A 21,507-nucleotide genomic window follows, 5' to 3' on the forward strand; every position below is an offset into this window, starting at 1 on the left:
AAGAAGAAAATGAAGAAAAATCACAAGTCATAGCTAAATCTCTGAGTTTATGGCAAGCAAAACCGTGCCATACATGGCGGGATATAGTAGGATATAGAAGCTACATCAGCAGACAACACTGACATAAGTGTAAGGGTGGCGGAAACTTGTGGGATTTGGTGCCATCGAAGATGGTTTCATTAAGGGAAGGCTAAACACACAAGGGTTGAGGGCCCTGCTCGTGAGAGTTTACATTATTTGCAATAGTATGATTTACCTTGTGTAGTAAATGTTATGTCACTGGATTAGCCACTATAGAGTGACACCTAGATACTGTACAGTATGCTGCATAAGAACCAATCTTTGGTCCCTATTTTCTATGATGCAGCAAAATCAAGGATATTTTTTTACTGCTTATTGCAGTGATAGAAAATATCTTACACAAGTTACTCTGGACATACACTGAGAGACGCTGGGTGGTGATACTGGTTGGCGGCAGGAAACCTTCTGCTTTGCTGCTAGTAGTGGTGTGTCTGTTTGCCGGATCATCAATGCCTGATGGACACTGACTATTTCAGTAGTTTCCTCACTGGTCTTCCCCTGTTCAGCCTTTTATTCTCCGACCCCTTCCACACTGAGCATTTATCCCAGGATATTTGCCAGGAAAACTTGGGTCATATGTTGATGTAAAATGATCAACCCCTTGGTTAAGAGTCCCAGGTACGCAATCCTGGTCATGACCAGGGTTATTCTGAGCTTGTAATGATGCACTGTGAATGGCGGGACCCGGGTTACTTGACCCAGGTTATGTTTAAAAGGATGTAAGCTCTTTCGAGCAGGGCCCTCAACCTTCATGTTCTTATCCTTCTCTTACCTAAACCGTCTTCGACGGCACCAAATCCTACTTTTTCTGCTGCCCTGATACTTATGTCAGTGTCGTCTGGTGCTCATTGGTGCTCACATTTCATGAGTCATCTTTATAAGCCTGTAACATCGGCCGGGATGTACTAAGCTCTCCTGCGGCGGAATCTTCCCTCTCTGCACTCCCGTCGTTTTCTCCATGGTAATTGCTCTCCTTCCACTAGCCAGTGCTGCCCTTTGCTCCCTGTAGTTTCCCCATCACATGATCTCATCCGTCACGGTACATCTCCCATAGGCGGCTCAGTGTCCCTTCGCTGGCCCCATATGCACCAACGTATGGATCCATTAACCACCCCTTCCTCTTAAACGGCACACCTGTCTCGCACCTAGCAGCAGCCTGTAATTTCCAATCTTAATCGCAGAGTCCTGAGTGGCCGCGGCGTTGAGGAGGCGGAACAAGTGAGTTAATTCCAGCGAGGGGGAGAGGAGAAAACTACAGTGAGCAAAGGGCAGCGTCGGCCAGTGGGAGGAGAGCAGTTACAGGAGTGCAAAGAGGGGAGATTCAGCTGCGGGAAAGCTTAGTACATCCCGCCCATCCACTTTTAATGACTCACATAGTTTAGTAGGGTGAACACAAGCGCAGTGTGAAAGATGACGACCTGGGAATTACCTGGGTCCATCGTGCGGTGTGAAAGGGGTATGAGCAGGTGTAACACAGGTCAAAACCATGTTTATTACCACAGCTCGGACCCGGTATTTAGTTCTGAGAGCGGTATTACTGTACAATCTCACTGACACTGATTTTCCGCCTTCTTCTACCGCTGCTCCGCTGTGTTAGTCCTTACACCGGCTGCCTGTATCTCATGGAATCCATTGTAAAATACTGCTACTTACATACAAAGCCATCAAGAAGACTTCACCCATTAAAGGTCTTCACTTTTGTTGAAAGATCTCCTATCTCAGTCCCTCCTCTGTGCAAGATCTGTGTCTCTCGTCCACACCGTCTCCTGCTCCTATTCCAGGTTACAGGGCTGTTTTAAGGTTGCACGGACTCTGTAGAATGCCCTCCCATGCCCAACAGACTTACCCTGGCATACAAATGTTCCCTGAAAATGCACCTCTTTGTGTCTTATCAAATTCCAGAACCACCCACTTATCATCCCTAATGGGCCCTACACACTTGCCGATGTTTCCAATTTGTACGATGTTCATTTTTAATGATTAACGATCATCATCCAAATTTGCTTGCTATGCTAAACGAGGGAAAACCAATGATGAACGACCGCAGGGACGCGCATCGTTCATCGTTGGTGCATACACACTGAGCGATATGAACGACTTATTGTTCATTACTGATGAGATACATTGGCAAGTGTGTAGGGCCCATAAGACATTGTACCCAATTATAGCCCTTCTACACAATTCACCCAAAACGTACATATGTTCTGTTTCTGTGCAATTTTGGGAACTTGGTTGCAACTACTGTATATGAACTGAGCCTGGAGCCCCCTAAGCCTCTGAACCCTATAACAATGAAACCCCTTGCACCCATTATATCTACACCCATACTTGCAGCAACCCCACCTTGGGGGTCATTCCGAGTTGTTCGCTCGTTATTTTTTTCTCGCAACCGAGCGATTAGTCGCTAATGCGCATGCGCAATGTCCGCAGTGCGACTGCGCCAAGTAAATTTGCTATGCAGTAAGGTATTTTACTCACGGCATTACGAGGTTTTTTCTTCGTTCTGGTGATCGGAGTGTGATTGACAGGAAGTGGGTGTTTCTGGGCGGAAACAGGCCGTTTTATGGAAGTGTGTGAAAAAACGCTACCGTTCCTGGGAAAAACGCGGGAGTGGCTGGAGAAACGGAGGAGTGTCTGGGCGAACGCTGGGTGTGTTTGTGACATCAAACCAGGAACGACAAGCACTGAACTGATCGCACTGGCAGAGTAAGTCTCGAGCTACTCAGAAACTGCACAGAGAAGTCTTTTCGCAATATTGCGAATCTTTCGTTCGCAATTTTGATAAGCTAAGATTCACTCCCAGTAGGCGGCGGCTTAGTGTGTGCAAAGCTGCTAAAAGCAGCTTGCGAGAGAACAACTCGGAATGACCCCCCTTATACAGCCATCCTGAGTTCCTGCAATCAGCGCTTCTGCTGAAGGACAAGTCAGCCATGAATAATACATCTCACCTGCTAAATATATCATATTGTTTAAGAGTATACATAAGTCTCAATGATCCTTGTTTGTATTTTATTACTTTTAGGGAACAGACAACAATTCGGGATCTCAAAAAAACTCTTCAAGAAAAAAACATAGACACAGGTAAATGAATGTGACCAATTTATTTTCTCTCCGGGTACCAGGTGGAATTGCTTTTGTGGATATTACTGTAAACAGAGCTGTAAGTTGCCATTTTCTTTATATAGTGTGTATTATACAATGTCGTATCTATTAAGTATTTCGAATTCAAACAAAGAGCATTACAATTATTTTAATGTTCAGGTTATTGACAAGAACTAGAGGTGAGCAAATATCCTGTGATTCAATTCCCAGATTTCTAATTCAATGATTAAAATGTTTTAAACTTTCTTCAAGTTCTAGCAAAGGACAATTAAAAAATAATGTAATTTCTTTCCATATATTAATGATGAATAAGCAGACCCCTATTGCGTCTGTAGGTTTTCTCCTACCATGTCTCCTCAGCTGTCTGATTTGCCCCTGGTTCTCAGCAAGGCAGCTCCCCTCTGGCTACTTCTCCTCACCCACGTTTGGTCTACTTCGCTCTGCCGCTGGTACACCCTATGCAGGTGGCACACGGCATGTCTTGGAGAATAAAGAGATAGACTTTTTATTTTAACCCCCCCCCGAGCAACATATGGCTGTGTACCTGGCTCCTGTGGCATTGCTAGGTTGCTTGAGTCTCTCTGCGTCCCAGTTTCTTATACCATTTTATTAACCATTGCCAGTGACCCTGACCATTACCTGAACAATTACTGGACCAGTACTGATTAAATAGTTACTGGAGCGTGAAGCCCCCCTATCTGGTAACTCATCTGCTGCTTTCTGAGATTGGGTAAGAGTATGGTAAATATATTGTCTCCACTTCTCCCAACTCCCAGCTCAGCAGTTGGATCTCCATAGTGGAATTGGCAGAAGAAGCCATCAGCAAACCTGTTTGCTTTTTTCCTTACGTAGGGTGGTAGATACCTTATGACATCCGTACAACAAAGAGCAGAAATGCCCTGTGAGCTTCTTTTATCCAAATGGAATTTATTACTTAACTAGCTGAGGTGGCCGCCGTTGCCCGGCTTTAAATCTTTAAGTTCTAAATGAGCTGAATGTAACTGTCCACATTTAAAAAATACATAGCAGCTCTTCCTACACGACCATGAGGTGGCTGCACAGTGTCGTTTTTGGTTTTGGGGTATCACCAGTAACGCTGGCGAAATGGGTTTAAAGTTTTCCTTCTGTTATCAGTGTTGCTATTCCAAGGCTTTTGGGTACACAATATTTTTTGTCTTCCCACCTCCATTTCTGTCAGTTATTTTAGTTCATTTATAGTTATTTCAGTCAGTTATTCCAGGTCATTGAATTATGGCCATTGCTGTCAGTTAGTACAGTTCATTAAAGTTTTCATCCAAATCCATCCAGTGGAAGGCCCAGAACAGACTAACTGGGTTAAAGCCCTGCCCAACGTACACCAACGGGAGTTCCAACCAGGACCCCAACCCCCTAGAATGTCATCTGGAATCCATTGATACCACCTTGTGATATATTCATCCAAATCCATGCAGTTGTAGGTTCAGAACAGGCTCCCTGTGTCAAAGTTCAGCCCAGCATAAACCAGCGGGAGGTCTGACAAGGACCTCAACACTTTAATATGTCTTCTTGTATACGCTATCACTCTGTAAAGTTTTCATCCAAATCCATCCAGTAGAAGGCTCCGAACAGTCTTCTAGGGCAAAGTTCTGCTCTACGTACACTAACGGGAGGTCTAACCGGTACAACCTGGCCAAAATCCAACTGAACCACCTCACGTTGGTTTCATCCCAATATGTGCAGGGGTGTCTGAATGCATAACCCTACAGACAAACAAACAGACCAATACATTTTATATATAAGATTCCACTCTGGGGGATTCTAAAAGGTAAAGAAAAAAATAGATATAGCATCTGGACAAAAATGTATTTAAAAACATTTATTCACAAATACAATAAAAAAGACAAACGGCCAGAGTTCAGGCAATAAAACAATAATTGATACCATAACAAAAGAACAGACATTGCATAATTGCCAAAAAAAAAAAAAAAACCTGATACGACTGTTAATAAAGCACTAAAGATTCCCTAGTGGGGAATGTAATAGGGTGTGACAATCAGAAAGTGATTGCTAAAAATTTCCTCCGCCGGAGTTCCGCTTTTATATCTATTATAAGGACGGAAGAACGCTGAACTCTCACACTATTAAGTAAACAATACGTATTACTTTCATACTAATTATTAATATATAAGTGTGTTGTGGGTCACTGTTTAATTTTTTTTTTATTTTGGCAATGTTGAGCCATTAAAATATTGAGTTACATGTTAATAGGTGTAATTAGGGTAATTATTAAATAGGTGTAATTAGGGTTTTCCATTTTTTCTCCCCGTTACCTTCACTTCTAGATATTACTGCATAAAAGGTGTTTAAATTATAATTTTAACCAAGACCAAATAAAGGTTATGTTTTAAACTTCTGACCACACGAACATAATATTTAGTGGAAAAAATGATGCAAGGTAAAAGTGCTTTAAAAAAATAGAAATGTTAATAGTTTTTGAACAGTTATCAAAATGCAAAGCGAATGAACAAAAATCTAAATCAAATCAATATTTGGTGTGACCACCCTTTGGCTTAAAAACAGCGTCAATTCTTCGAGGTACACTTGCACACAGTTTTTGAAGGAACTCGGCAGGGAGGTTGTTCCAGTCATCTTGGAGAGCTAAGCACAGATCTTCTGTGGATGTAGGCTTGTTCAGATCCTTTTTGTCTCTTCTTGTAATCCCAGACAGACTCAATGATGTTGAGATCAGGGCTCTGTGGGGGCCATATTATCACTCCAGGTCTCCTTGTTCTTCTTTACGCTGAAGATAGTTCTTAATGATATTGGCTGTATGTTTGAGGTCGGTGGCTTGCTGCAGAACACATTTGCAGCCAATCAGATGACTCCCTGATGGTACTATATGATGAATAAGTACCTGCCTGTATTTCTCAGCATTGAGGACACCATTAATCCTGACCAAATCCCCAACTCCATTTGCTGAAATGAACCCCCAAACTTGTACCGCTCTCCAGCCCTTCGGCAAACAAACCGCTTTCTGTTACAGCCAAATATTTCACATTTTGACTCATCAGTCCAGATCACCATTTTTCTACACCCCAGTTCCTGTTTTCATGCATAGCTCAGTTGCTTGACCTTGTTTCCACATAGAAGGTTTAACTTTTTGGGCGCAATTCTTCCATGAAGACGACTTTTGTCCAGACTTCTCTGAAAAGTAGATCGGTGAACCTGGATCCCACTGGTTTCTCCCAGTTCTGGGCAGATGGCACTGCTGGACGTCTTCTGATTTTGAAGGGAAATATGTATGATGTTTCTTTCATCTCAAGCACTAAGTTTCTTTGGCCGAGCACTGTGTCTACTTCCTCTACACATCTTAAAACTCCAGTCTGCTTTGATATCTTTGCCGGGCAGAGACCTTGCAGATGCAGTATAACTACCTTGTGTCTTGTTGCTGTGCTCAGTCTTTCCATGTTGTATGACCTGTGACATGAAATTGTCTTCCGCAACCTCACCTTTGTAGCAGAGTTTGGCTGTTTCTCACCAAGTTTTCAGCCTCCTACACAGCTGTTTCTCTTTCAGTTAATGACTGTGTTTCAACCTATATATGAAAATGATGATCACTTGTTCGGTATGATTAGTTAATCATACACCTGACTATAATCCTACAAAATCCCTGACTTTGTACAAGTATACCTAGAAGAATTGATGCTGTTTTGAAGGCAAAGGGTGGTCAAGACAAATATTGATTTGATTTACATTTTTCTTCTGTTCATTCACTTTGCATTTTGTTAATTGATAAAAATTAGTGATGTGCACCGGAAATTTTTCGGGTTTTGTGTAGTGATGAGCGGGTTCGTTTCCTCGGAATCCGAACCCCCGCGAACTTCACCCATTTTACACGGTTCTGAGGCATACTCGGATCCTCCCGCCTTGCTCGGTTTACCCGAGCGCGCCCGAACGTCATCATCCCGCTGTCGGATTCTCGCAAGATTCGTATTCTATATAAGAAGACGCGCGTTGCCGCCATTTTCACTCGTGCATTGGAGATGATAGGGAGAGGACGTGGCTGGTGTTCTCTCAGTTTGTTCAGTGTGCTGCAAATATCTGTGCTCAGTGTGCTGCAAATATCTGTGCTCAGTGTGCTGAAAATATCTGTGCTCAGTGTGCTGAAAATATCTACATTCTCTGCCTGAAAAATGCTCCATATCTGTGCTCAGTGTGCAGCAAATATCTGTGCTCAGTGTGCTTTATTGTGGGGACTAAGAACCACCAGTATTATATAGTAGGAGGACAGTGCAGAGTTTTGCTGACCAGTGACCACCAGTATTATACTTTCTCTGCCTGAAAAACGCTCCATATCTGTGCTGCATTGTAGTATATAGTAGGAGGACAGTGCAGAATTTTGCTGACCAGTGACCACCAGTATTATATCAGTACGGTACTGTAGTCCACTGCTCTACCTACCTCTGTGTCGTCAAGTATACTATCCATCCATACCTGTGGTGCATTTAAGTTTTTGTGCGCAGTATATATATAGTAGTAGGACAGTGCATAATTTTGCTTACCACCAGTATATAATATATAGCAGTACGGTACAGTAGGCCACTGCTCTACCTACCTCTGTGTCGTCAAGTATACTATCCATCCATACCTGTGGTGCATTTAAGTTTTTGTGCGCATTATATATATAGTAGTAGGACAGTGCATAATTTTGCTGACCACCAGTATATAATATATAGCAGTACGGTACAGTAGGCCACTGCTCTACCTACCTCTGTGTCGTCAAGTATACTATCCATCCATACCTGTGGTGCATTTAAGTTTTTGTTCGCAGTATATATAGTAGTAGGCCATTGCTATTGATATTTTACTGGCATATAATTCCACACATTAAAAAATGGAGAACAAAAATGTGGAGGGTAAAATAGGGAAAGATCAAGATCCACTTCCACCTTGTGCTGAAGCTGCTGCCACTAGTCATGGCCGAGATGATGAAATGCCATCAACGTCGTCTGCCAAGGCCGATGACCAATGTCATAGTAGAGAGCATGTAAAATCCCCAAAAAATAAAGTTCAGTAAAATGACCGAAAAATCTAAATCAAAATCGTCTGAGGAGAAGCGTAAACTTGCCAATGTGCCATTTACGACACGGAGTGGCAAGGAACGGCTGAGGGCCTGGACTATGTTCATGGCTAGTGGTTCAGCTTCACATGAGGATGGAAGCACTCATCCTCTCGCTAGAAAACTGCAGTGCCACTCCTAGATGGGCAAGGTGTTTGTGTCGGCTACTTGGGTCGCTTAGCTTAGTCACACAGCTACCTCATTGCACTTCTTTTTTTTCTTTGCATCAGGTGCTGTTTGTGGACTATATTTTAAATCTGCCATCCTGTCTGACACTGCAGTGCCACTCCTAGATGGGCCAGGTGTTTGTGTCTGCCACTTGGGTCGCTTAGCTTAGTCACACAGCTACCTCATTGCACTTCTTTTTTTCTTTACATCATGTGCTGTTTGGGGACTATTTTTTAAATCTGCCATCCTGTCTGACACTGCAGTGCCACTCCAAGATGGGCCAGGTGTTTGTGTCGGCCACTTGGGTCGCTTAGCTTAGTCACACAGCTACCTCATTGCACTTCTTTTTTTCTTTGCATCATGTGCTGTTTGGGGACTATTTTTTAAATCTGCCATCCTGTCTGACACTGCAGTGCCACTCCTAGATGGGCCAGGTGTTTGTGTCGGCCACTTGGGTCGCTTAGTTTAGTCACACAGCTACCTCATTGCACATCTTTTTTTCTTTGCATCATGTGCTGTTTGGGGAATATTTTTTAAATCTGCCATCCTGTCTAACACTGCAGTGCCACTCCTAGATGGGCCAGGTGTTTGTGTCGGCCACTTAGTTCGCTTAGCTTAGTCACACAGCTACCTTATTGCACCTCTTTTATTCTTTGTATCATGTGCTGTTTGGGGACTATTTTTTGAAGTGCCATCCTGCGTGACACTGCAGTGCCACTCCTAGATGGGCCAGGTGTTTGCGTCGGCCACTTGGGTCGCTTAGCTTAGCCATCCAGCGACCTCGGTGCAAATTTTAGGACTAAAAATAATATTGTGAGGTGTTCAGAATAGACTGGAAATGAGTGGAAATTATGGTTATTGAGGTTAATAATACTATGGGATCAAAATGACCCCCAAATTCTATGATTTAAGCTGTTTTTGAGGGCTTTTTGTAAAAAAAACACCCGAATCCAAAACACACCCGAATCCGACAAAACATTTTCAGGGAGGTATTGCCAAAACGAGTCCGAATCCAAAACACGGCCGCGGAACCGAATCCAAAACCAAAACACAAAACCCGAAAAATGTCCGGTGCACATCACTAGTATATACGATTACTTATATGTTTAATTTTACAGATGAGAACAAGTTATTTATTGAAGTTGAAAAACATAAAACTACATTATATAAATGGGGGAAATCTCTTATGGGTACAACACGGGTAAAGGCCCCTACGTATAGTTCCCTTCCTGTGTGTCTCCTGTCATTGCTCTCATCTTCTCTCCTCCAGGATTGCCTCCAATTTTCATCTTGAACAAGACACCCGCTGGAAATACCAGAACTGCACCAGGGGACAAAGATATTAAAGTCATTGATCTGGGAAGGGAACCTGGTGCTATATCTGCGGAATCACTTGGGAAAGACGGGAAACTGCTTAACATCTTGAAAGAGGTTCTAGATAATGTGGATAAGAAATTACAGGCACCTTTAGATAAGGAGGAAGAACATAGGAAACTGCAGGTTGCATTGCTGACAGCGATGCATGAGATTTTTATGCAGAAGAATAATAAAGAAAACAAATCCTGCAGTATTCTGTGAGTTACAGAGATGCTTTGAAAATCAAAGCTACAGATTTGAAGAAGTGAACTGTAATATTGTACTTTACAAATCAAATAAATATAACTGAGCGTCTCAATCTTCTCAGCGTTCTTCTGTTCTTCAGTGTATTAAGATCAGCAAGTGCGAATGTTGTTGTTATTATTTTTGGGCCTAACTCAGACCTGATCAGTGCTGTGCGATTTCGCTCACTAGCTGCTTTTAGCAGCATTGCACACGCTAAGCCGCCGCCCTCTGGGAGTATTTCTTAGCTTAGCAGAATAGCGAACGAAAGATTAGCACAATAGCGAATAGAAATTTCTTAGCAGTTTCTGAGTAGCTCCGGACCTACTCACAAATAGCGATCAGTTCAGGCCGTTTCGTTCCTGGTTTGACGTCACACACGCCCAGCGTCCGGCCAACCACTCCTCCGTTTCTCCAGACACTCCCGCGTTTTTGTTTTGGCCAGTTTCTGCCCAGAAACACCCACTTCCTAACAATCACACTACGATAATTTCAACGATTAAAAATCTTCGTTCGGGCGTGAGTAAATCTACTAGGTTTTGAGCAAAAATACTTAGCGCATTTTTGCCTTAATCGCTCCGTAGCGAAAATCGGCAATGAGCGAACAACTCGGAATGACCCCCATTGTAGCACAAGTACATGGTATATGAACATGTTTGCACCACCATCAAGACACTAAAATAAACATCAGGGAGACAGAAATGAGGATTAGGTGCCGTTGTCTGGAACGGAAGATAGACTAAGTAAGATTAAAAAAAAGCACATGAAGGGAGAGGGACCTGCTCGTGAGAGTTTACATTCTGAAGAAGAGTGGGCAGACAGACAGAGGTGACACAGATGACGGATGGGGTAAAAGTGAGAATGGAACACAGGGTTAGTTTGAGAGACAACTGTGTTTGATGAAGAAGTGGGTCTTGAGAGCCCTTTTGAAGTTTTGTAGAGAGGTGGAAGATGGAAGGAGAGGCGGCATGCATTTGTATAGCAAAGAGGGTGAGTGGGAGTGTAAAGGGAGATAAAGTCAGATATGTACATGGTAGAGGAATAGGTGAGGTCTTTGTGCTGTAAGTGAGTGTGAGAAGCTTGAGTTGGATTCTGAAGGAAAAGGGAGCCAGTGTAGGGCTTGTAAGGGTTGGTAGGTGGATGCAGAATGTTTGGAGAGGAAGATGAGCCAGATAACAGCTTTGAGGATAGACTGGACTGGAGAGAGGCAGTAGTCAGGGAGGACAGATAGGAGAAAATTGCTGTAGTCCAATCTAGAGACAACCAGTGAGTTGATGAGGGTCTTAGTAGCATCCAGGGTGAGAGACGATCTGATCATGGAGATGGTAGGACTGCGAGAGGTACTGAATGTATGTTACGAAGGAGAGGAAGGACTAAAGGATAACTACGAGACAGCGTACTTGGGGGCTAGAGGAGATAGTAGTGCCATCAACAGATAATGAAATTGTGGCAAGTGAGGATATGTGGGAGGGTGGAAGATGATCGGCTCAGTGTTAGGTATGTTTAGTTTAAGATAATACTGGGAAATCCAAGAAGAGATAGCAGAGAGACAGCTGGAGATACAAGTGAGGAGAGAGGGGAGGAGGTCATGGGAAGAAAGGTAGATTTGAGTATCATCAGCATAGAGAAAATATTGGACGTCAAAAGCGCTAATGAGCTCACCTAAAGAGGACATATAGAGAGAAAAGGAAAGGTCCAAGAACAGAAGCTTGGGGAACACCTACTGTTACAAGAAGTGCAGGGGAGTTGGAGTCATGAGAGGAGACAGAGGAGGAGTGGTCACAGAGGTAGGAGGACAGTCAGTAGAGGGCAGTACCATGCAGACCAATAAAGTGAAGGTTTTACAGCAGGAGGTAGTCCACAGTGTCAAAAGCAGCAGGGGAGTCAAGGAGAATAAGCAGAGAGTAGTGGTCCTTGGATTTGGCAGCCTGGAGGTCATTGCAGACTTTCATGAGGGCAGTTACAGTGGAGTGGAGAGTACAGAAGCCAGACTGGAATGGGTCAAGCAGGGAGTGTGAGAAAAGTAAGTCACTTGTAGACAATACACTCAAGGAGTTTGGAGGCAACAGGAAAGAAAGAGACGGGTTGGTAGCTGGAGAGAGTGTTAGGATCAAGTGAAGGTTTTATAAGAATAGGAACAAGAGCATGAGTAAGAGAGGCATTGTATAGGGAAGTGGTTTAGGGGGTCATTCTGACCCGATCTCACGCTGCAGTTTTTTGCAGCGTAGCGAACGGGTCAGAACTGCGCATGCGCCCTTCACTGCGGCGCCCGTCACTATGCTACATTCTCCTCTGGCTGATTGACAGGCAGAGGTGGTTGATGGGTGGGAGGGGGCGAAACGGCAGTGTTTGGCCGCTGTTTCGTGGGCGTGGTCTGGCCAATGTAGGCGTGGCCGGACCGTGCGGGGAGTGGCCCACAGCGGCTGTGTGACGTCACACGCAGCCGCTGCGGGCCGGGGAGCGAGGAGTAGCTCCCGGCCAGCACGCTAAAGCTGCGCTGGTCGGGAGCTACTCTTGAAGTGCAAAAGCAATGCCTTTACACTTCTGCGAGGGAGGGGGGGCGGCACTGACATGCGGGGCTGACTAGTCTTGTGCTGGGCGTCCCCCCGCATGTCTCTGGTCCTGATCGTAGCCCTACAAAATTTTGCAGGGCTACGATCAACTCGGAATGACCCCCTTAGTCAGGGCAGGTGAGAGAGAACTGGAGAAGTGAGTTGAGTTGAGCAGATAGAAAAAGTAAACAGTGTCAATGGTCTCAATGCCTATGCATAAATAGCACAAGTATTGACAGCAAACTGTAGCAAATTGGGATCTTATTTAAGAGAGATTTATCAAGTGTTGGAGAGAGGTAAAGTGAAGAAATTGCCCATAGTAACGAATCGGCTTCTAGCAAACAGTTATCTAGCACAGTCTACAGGGGCGTCGGAATGGGGGATCAAGGAGGTAGCATGCCCCAAAAAACTTGACAGAGGCGCTGGGGAGTGGGAGCGCTTAACGCTGAATCACTGCGTATGAGAGCTGGAGACTCCAGTCCCACTTTGGAAAGACTGCCGCCGCTGCTTGCTGCCCCGTGTCCTGTGTCCTGGACGGCTCTTCACACTGATGCATTACTGGGAGGAGGCGGGGATGTCCCAGCAGGCTCAGCATGGCCATGGAGATACAACTGTGGGCCCACAGAGTGGAGTGTATGTGTATATACACCCTCTGGATGTGGCTGGTGAAGGTGGGCACTGATAATGATGATGATTATGAAAAGCAGCCATACAGGTAGGGGGTGATAGAGGTTCAGAGACATGTACAACTCTGCATGAGGTACAGTGCGTGCAACGTAGGATGAATTATGGAAAACTTATATTTAGCTCTGCATCGCCCTATGGAGGTAATTCCAAGTTGATCGCTGCAGGAATTATGTTAGCAATTGGGCAAAACCATGTGCACTGCAAGGGAGGCAGATATAACATGTGCAGAGAGAGTTAGATTTGGGTGGGGTGTGTTCAATCTGCAATCTAATTTGCAGTGTAAAAATAAAGCAGCCAGTATTTATCCTGCACAGAAACAAAATAACCCACCCAAATCTAACTCTCTCTGCACATGTTATATCTGCCCCCCCTCCCCTCCCCCCTGCAGTGCACATGGTTTTGCCCAACTGCTAAAAAATTTCCTGCTGCAATCAACTTGGAATTACCCCCAATGTGCAATGCTAACCGCATGTCTAGTGTTAGTAATCAGTGCGAAAGCTGCATTAACCTACTTGTACACAATATATAATGTAACAAAGGGTCAGATACTGTACACCAGACAAAGAAGGTTTTGACAATTTTAAGAGTAAATGTAAATGTGTAATTGTTTTTCCCTGTAATATCAACCGGTTCCTTTCTTGCAGTAGCCCAAAAATAGTATAAGGAGGCCAATCACCCTTTATCCTTATACCCAATATGCCAATAGAGGAGCTGAACATCTTAAACTAGAATATCACCAACAATATCACTAAAATATATTAATATCACTAAATAACAATATCACCCAAAAAAAAACCACTTGGAGCGCTGTATACTTGCAGACAAAGTCCAATATCAATACAAATGTATGAATACAATAAGAGTAACTTAATATAAGTCCCCAATACAATTTATCCCCAGCAGGCCACACGCCCAGTTGTAATCGTTAATAAAATGTGATCGTTAGTATCAGTCTGCTGTTAGTATGGCAGGATAAAATGTAATCGTTAGTATCAGTCTGCTGTTAGCATGGCAGAATAAAATGTAATCGTTAGTATCAGTCTGCTGTTAGCATGGCAGGATAAAATGTAATCGTTAGTATCAGTCTGCTGTTAGTATGGCAGAATAAAATGTAATCGTTAGTATCAGTCTGCTGTTAGTATGGCAGAATAAAATGTAATCGCTAGTATCAGTCTGCTGTTAGTATGGCAGAATAAAATGTAATCGTTAGTATCAGTCTGCTGTTAGTATGGCAGAATAAAATGTAATCGTTAGTATCAGTCTGCTGTTAGTATGGCAGAATAAAATGTAATCGTTAGTATCAGTCTGCTGTTAGTATGGCAGGATAAAATGTAATCGTTAGTATCAGTCTGCTGTTAGTATGGCAGAATAAAATGTAATCAGTCAGGAAGCTCAAGCTATATGTGAGGATAAATCAATGCCAGCTTTGAGTAATCAATATTGGTCAAATGGGATGATTTAATACAGTTCACAATAAAGATTCCCTCCTCCCTTTCAATTCTAAACACTGGGTGCCTTTATTTATTTACTTACAGTTTCATATATAGCACAGTATATTCGGTTGCGCTTTACAATTGGAAACAACAGTGAAAAAAACAAGACAAAAACTGCGTAATAACAGACAGTCATAGCGGTAGGAGGGCCCTGCTCGCAAGCTTACACTCTATAGGGAAATAGTCATTGATACACAAGGGTAGATGCTATCTATTGCATAATGGCCCACCAGATTGCACAGGTTCTTGGTGGGTTGTATGATATGGTCACCCAACAATGTTGGCCTGGAGTCAGTGGGATATAAAGTGAAGAAAGACAAAATATGTGAGGATATGTGTGGACTGTATAGAGGGGATGTAATTAGATAGGAAAGCTTATGAACGCTTTGTGTTTGGTTCCGGAATTTGATAAGCTTGCCTGAAGAGATGAGTTTTCATGGAATGCTTGAAGGTTTGGAGACTAGAGGTGAGTCTTATTGTGAGTGGGAGGGCATACCACAGAGTGGGTACAGCCCGAAGAAAGTCCTGCAATCGTGAGTGGGAGCGAGTAATGTGTGTAGATGTATGTAACATGATTTTGAGACATCTAGGCACTAGGCAGCGAGCTTGTGGGGTAGGGTTGAACGTCGAGTTATCAGCAGTAATAGAGATATCAGGTTGGTAACTACTATTGGCCGATGAAAATATAATTATTTCTGTTTTGGAAATATTAAGTTTGAGGTGGTGAGATGACATCCAAGAGGAAAAGGCAGAAAGGCATTCAGTGACACGGCACGCTTGTGCCTAACCGTGCCGAGTTGTATAATTAGACTCTCCCATTCATGCAAGTAAGGTACTTGCACATCTAAGATGCACACATGCCCCAGATGTGCACGTGATCACGCCTAACAAGGCACAATTGCACTAAGATGTAGCCACGTTGAGCATGGCTACATATGTAGTAGTAGACTACGGCCAGCCATATAGAGGAGAGGGTAGATTACTCATGGTATGTTCTGTACTCTGTTACACATGATGTCACTGTGTGCGCCACAAGTTTGAGTGTCTGAATTCTCTTGCTCATACTGTTACCTCAGTTAAGAAGTAGCACTGTGTTTAAGTGGAGAAAGTAGAGCCTATGTATTAGACCTAAGTATTGTTAGTGTTTGTTCTAAGGGCCTAATTCAGACCTGATCACAAAAGCAAAATCTGTCTCTAATGGCCAAAACCATGTGCACTGCAGGTGGGGCAAATGCATAGGTGGATCCAGGGGGGGGAAGGGGGGCACTCGGGCCTGTGCCCCCCCCCCCCCCCTGTCATTTCTGACTTCTTTTTTTTTCAAAAGGAGAACAGCAGCAGCACTACTGCTATTTCCGTCAGTCAGATTTGATAAAAGAGCCGGCAGGCACTAGGACCCGCCGCTGCTCTAACAGCAAGTCCATGTGGTAACCAATGGGGATGCTGAAGCTGCAGCTCCAGCCTCCCCCTGCTCACACTGCAACCTACCTCCCCCACTGCCAGCCAGCCAGAGTCCAGCCCAGGCGCGGGGTTCAAATGCCAGCATGGAGTAAGACTGTTACTTATGACGGCGCAGAAGGCTTCATTAGCCCTCACTGCACCACACAGTTTCCCAGCGCTTCCTTCTCCACTTCCTTTACCACCATGCTAGGTGCAGTCACACTCATCCTCAGCTTTGAGAAGGCGGCCTGTGTGATTGTGACAGGGCTGTCCTGCAGATGTCTTATGCTGTGTGATGTGACAGGGCTGTCTTGCAGATGTCTTATGCTGCTTGTTGGAGATCCAGCTGGCTGCTTCTGCTAATCAAAGATGGGGCAGTTCGTGTCCTGCAGTCAGAGTCTCAGTGCAGTGCCCAAAACAAGGTATGCTGCACCTACCACCACCAACTAAACACTATAATAATTATATTGTGCTGGGGTGCCTTCCAGGCTCCCATAACTAATGGAACAGGTGACCAACATTTCAAGGCCCAATCAGCCTTTTCATCAGGGTGAAACATTGGCAGTAAACCAGGATGCGCTCCTACAGCCAATCATTACCTGATGGCCTATTCTGTGAGGCCACGCCCCCTGTGATACCACACCCCTTATCTGGGAGCATGCGTGCCTTAGGTGCATGTAAATATAACTATTACTGTTCCCCTACCATGGTGCCCCCCCCTTTAATTTTCTTCTGGATCCGCCCCTTGCCAGATGTAACATGTGCAGAGAGAGTAAGATTTGGGTTGTTAGCTAGTTGTTCCAACTAGTCAGTTCAAAGGAATAAAAAAGAACTACGCCAATCAGAAGGTGACAATTAATGGTGTAACTAATAAGATTACTGATTTGATCACCTGTCACTCCGCCAATGTCATGTATGGGATTGAATGCACCTGTAATTTATTTTACATTAGACGTACAAGCAGACCTTTAAAGGTCCAATTAGAAGAACACCTTAAAAACATATAAAAAGGGATAGAGAATCAATCACTTTCATGGCAATTAAAAGAGAAATATAAGTTTGATCCGAGGCAGCAAACAAAGTATTTTTATGGTCTTAAAAAAAATAAAAATTATATAAGCGAAGATGACATAAGACAGAAACTAGCCTGCAGCGGAATGTCCATGATTTATAATTGCAAGACCCGTGTACCTGCAGAGTTAAACAAGGATTTTGAATTAAAATGGTTTCTCAAAATGCACTTTATTTACAAAAAAATGTGGTGGGCATAAAAAGGATACTGGCACTTGTAATGCTCTTTTGCACATATAATATTATTTGTAGGATAAGAAATTTCCCCCTCTGTTTTATGGTGTTAATAGGTTTTGTTGTGGTGTTTTTTAACTTTGGAGTGTATAATATACATTTTTATCTCATTCTATTTTTACCCTCCACTTCGACAAAATGGTGGTTTCATGGACTAAACATGTTGGATCCACTCCAAAATGGCCACCGTAGTAAGTGTGGACATCCTGCTGCATAAATATTGAGATCCCAAAACATAGAACTTCGGTGCAAACCTATGTCCTGCCTCTGGAATTCACTTGGAACACAAGCGATTAAGCATTTCCGGTCACCAGAGAACAGCATTTTTAAACATACAACAAGCAGCAGCTGATCCATATAATGGGAAATTAGTGGAACGGAGCAGATGGAGTGGCTTTTTAATGTTGGACACTCATAGGATTAGAAGTTAGTAGTTCCATGTCTGGTAATACAGTAGGTGGGCCCCAATTAACATCGGGTGGCACTTTAAATACTGGGACTGAGGAGAGCCTTTCTATGCCTTGAAAAAGATACCACTGCGGTGTCGAAACCAGTTGGAAGAAAGCACCTTTGTTGGTAGACGATTGCCACTCACCTGACCAGACGGGCAATGTAATTCCAGGGATGACTGATGTACCATCTATTATCTTGCTCTTGTTGTCTACCTGTGTTGTAGGCAATATGCTACGGTGAGAAACCAATCTAAACCCTGTTTTAATAAAACGCTATCATACCATTGGAGGTTCCCATTGTTTTTCCATGCTTATCATTTAGCTGAGGGGATGATGCGTGGATAAAGGAACATGTGGCAGAAGTTTACATCGGCTTTAATAGAAACAATCACTGTCTACTTATGTTTGTAGACCAACATTTTAGGTATGAGTTCTGATATGAAAACCACAGTGCAACCATAGACCCAATATAATTATGCATTACCTCAGGGCCGCAACTAGGGGGGGCCTAAGGGGGCATGCACCTCGGGTGTAGGATATGAGGGGGCGCCGAGGAGTTACAGAGGAGCAGGGTATTTTTTTTTTATTGACAGTACTGTGCTGCTCCAGTGAGACATTAGACAGCTCCCGGGGCAGTGTCTCAGACCCACCTGTCTATCCGCAGCTGGCTTCAATGCTGTACGGGTGAGCTCCAGTACCTGGGATCTCTCCTATGTGAGTTACTGTCTTTACTCTCTTGACTCTTTTTTGCCATACAGTGCTGTGACTAGCATGCGGTGCATCATGCAACCTATAGAAGCAAGCTGTTGGTGCTGTGTTTTTCAGCAGGTTATGATTCCGTCTGCCTGCCCAGTACCAACTGATAACAAGCTGTCAGCTGCAAACCATTGAGAGAACACAGAGGCAGTCACCGATGTTACAGAAATGAAAGCCTCACTTTGCTAGCTATCAACTTGACAGTGGAAACCAAGAGCCTGGACAACCTCCAACTCTCACAGAGTATCACTGCAACAACTTTGTGGTGAGTTTAAAGACTGACTTTGTTATCAGCACTGTGCTCACAGTTAGCAGTATCAACCTCCACTTTGCCTCCCAGATGGGGGGATTTGGTGTAGCTTATAGGGGGGTGTAGTGTAGTGATGTAGTGTAGCAATTAGAGTATATACTGTAGTAATGTATTGCAGTATATAGGGACATGCAGTGCACTGATGTGGTATAGCATACGAAGGGATGTAGTGTAGTGATGTAGTGTAGCATATAGGGTATGTAGTGCAGTGTATAGAGGCATTTAGTGTAGTGATGTAGTTCAGCATGTAGGAGATGTAGTATAGTGATATAGTGCAGTGGATAGGGGAATGTAGTGCAGTGATGAAGTGTTATAATATACACAGGGGGGCATATAGTGGAACACACTGCCGGGGGGGCGTGTGACACTTAGGGCACTTGGGGCACATTGGGGAATATTGTACAATAGTATCCCCTTTTTTAGAAATTTTTGATAATCTATTTTAATCTGACAGGGTTTTTTTTTCTGGGGGGGTGTCAAATTACTGCCTTGCCTCGGGTGACAAAAATCCTATTTTCAGCCCTGATTACCTAATTTACTAGATTCTGAGTGGTTTTATGTCTTTTTGAGTGTTTATAGATCTCAGAGAAGACGTGACATTACATTGATTACAGCTTAGTGCCTGTGGCTCCACTGGTGATTTTTCAGTGAAACTATGTTTGTTTTAAGTGTACGACTCCATACCATCAGACATTCCCTCTGGGTGAGGACTAGTGACAGGATTAGTGATTTAAATCCTCAGGGGTAAGGGGAATGTGATGAATGAGATAATGGAAATGGCTGTAGCAGGTTATAGGGAGGTGACAGGTGATGGTAGTGAGAGACAGAGGTAGCCGTGCTCTCATGGAGCGTAAGATGAACAAATGGGGTATTAGAGGATACAGATACCCAAAGTGAGAAACTGAGAAGTATTCTCACAGCGATTGGAATGAGTAGCTACTAGTCGGGAGCCAAGTGGGCTGACCCTGAGGAAGTGATGGAGGGGACCAGGTTAGGTGAGTCCACCCTTAGAAAAGGAACATTGGGTAGGGGGAGTAGATTGTAGGTCTGCTCCTCTGAAGTGTAAATGAAAATGAAAAGTTTTACTAGACAGAGATAGAGAGTGTGGTGGTGAACAGGGAAGCAACAGGTGTGGCCATGCAAAGAGATAGATGGAGTATAAGAGATAGTGGGCAGATACAGATGTGTCAGAGTAAAAATAAGAGATTTTTTACAATGGTAATAGCAGTAGCTAGTAAGGGCTGAGTGGAATGATAATCTGGAATATAATCATATTATACCCAGATCATCAGGGGGAGAATGTAACCCTTATTAGGGGTTAAACATATATATATATATATATGTGAACAGAAATAGGTAAAAGTGAAGTAACTTTATACCTATAATTTATATATTTACACTTTATATTGTTCTCTATGTTGTAATACAAGGTAGACAATGTAAAAAGGAAAAATAATTCATGTATGTACCCCATATGTATTTTTACAGATATATATTAATATATATGCTAAAATGTATTAAAAGTGTAAACCTATTAATGAACAATGGTGGCCAGTGACTGAGGAAACATTCTAGCAACACCTGGTGCTCCTTGCTGTCAATCATCCAGTGGAGTGATTGCTAATGGGTGAGGCATCACCTCAGGAGGGGTCATATGATCTCTTGGAGAGGGAGATACAAGAGCTGTCAGTCGCAGCTGAAAGCAGTCTCCTGATCCCTCCAGTGCTCAATCCTCCCCCCTTGTGTCCCACATGGCAGCAGAGCTGTAAACAAGAGCTGTAGTCAGGCTGCCAGGCACAAGGGGGGAGGGAGTGATGCCGGAGAGGGAGCTGGGAACACAGCAGGAGATGAGAGGTCCCCATTGTAGATCGGCAGCTGCTGTACCTGCTCACGGCTGCCTGTTGGTGAACACAGCAGCCGGGGAGCTGTGACAGCGGGTGACGGTTGCAGCTGAAGTGGTGGAGCCAATGTCACAAGTGGGCAGAGCCAGCGCTGCAGCTGGGCAGATTCAGAGCCGGCAGCCAGCTTACGTATTGTGCAGACTGCAGTCATGGCCAGCTACTGTGACAAGTGCAGGAGTGTCCCGGCATCAGCAGTGGTTGGGCAGAGGCAGAGTATATTGCTTACAACACAGGTAGACAACAAGAGCAAGACAATAGATGGTACAGCAGGCGTCCCTGGAATTACATTGCCCGTCTGGTCAGGTGAGTGTCAATCATCTCCAAACAAAGGTCCTTTCTGCCAACCAGTTTCTACACCTCAGTGGTGTCTTTTTCAAGGCATAGACAAGCTCTCTTCAGTCCCAGTATTTAAAGTGCCACCCGATGTTAACTGGGGCACATCTATTACCAGACATGGAACTTCTAACTTCTAATCCTATGAGCGTCCATCATTAAAAAGCCACTCCATCTGCTCCGTTCCAGTGATTTCCCATTATATGGATCAGCTGCTGCTTGTTATATGTTTA

General features: G+C 43.8%; 1 protein-coding gene across 3 annotated transcripts in view; it reads left to right on the top strand.

The window, feature by feature from the left end:
- The window catches only part of LOC134945689 (uncharacterized), an 89,216-nt gene extending 79,092 nt beyond the window's left edge, over positions 1-10,124 (top strand). For all 3 annotated transcript variants that reach the window (XM_063935132.1, XM_063935133.1, XM_063935131.1), the window contains 2 exons: positions 3,104-3,162; positions 9,720-10,124. In XM_063935132.1, coding sequence (XP_063791202.1) covers positions 3,104-3,162; positions 9,720-10,027 — 367 coding nt within the window. In that variant the 3' untranslated portion in view covers positions 10,028-10,124. The remainder of the gene's footprint in view (positions 1-3,103; positions 3,163-9,719) is intronic.
- The last annotated feature ends 11,383 nt before the right edge of the window (positions 10,125-21,507 follow it).

The sequence above is a fragment of the Pseudophryne corroboree genome, chromosome 7 (genome assembly GCF_028390025.1).
Source record: "Pseudophryne corroboree isolate aPseCor3 chromosome 7, aPseCor3.hap2, whole genome shotgun sequence".
NCBI classification, from domain to species: domain Eukaryota; kingdom Metazoa; phylum Chordata; class Amphibia; order Anura; family Myobatrachidae; genus Pseudophryne; species Pseudophryne corroboree.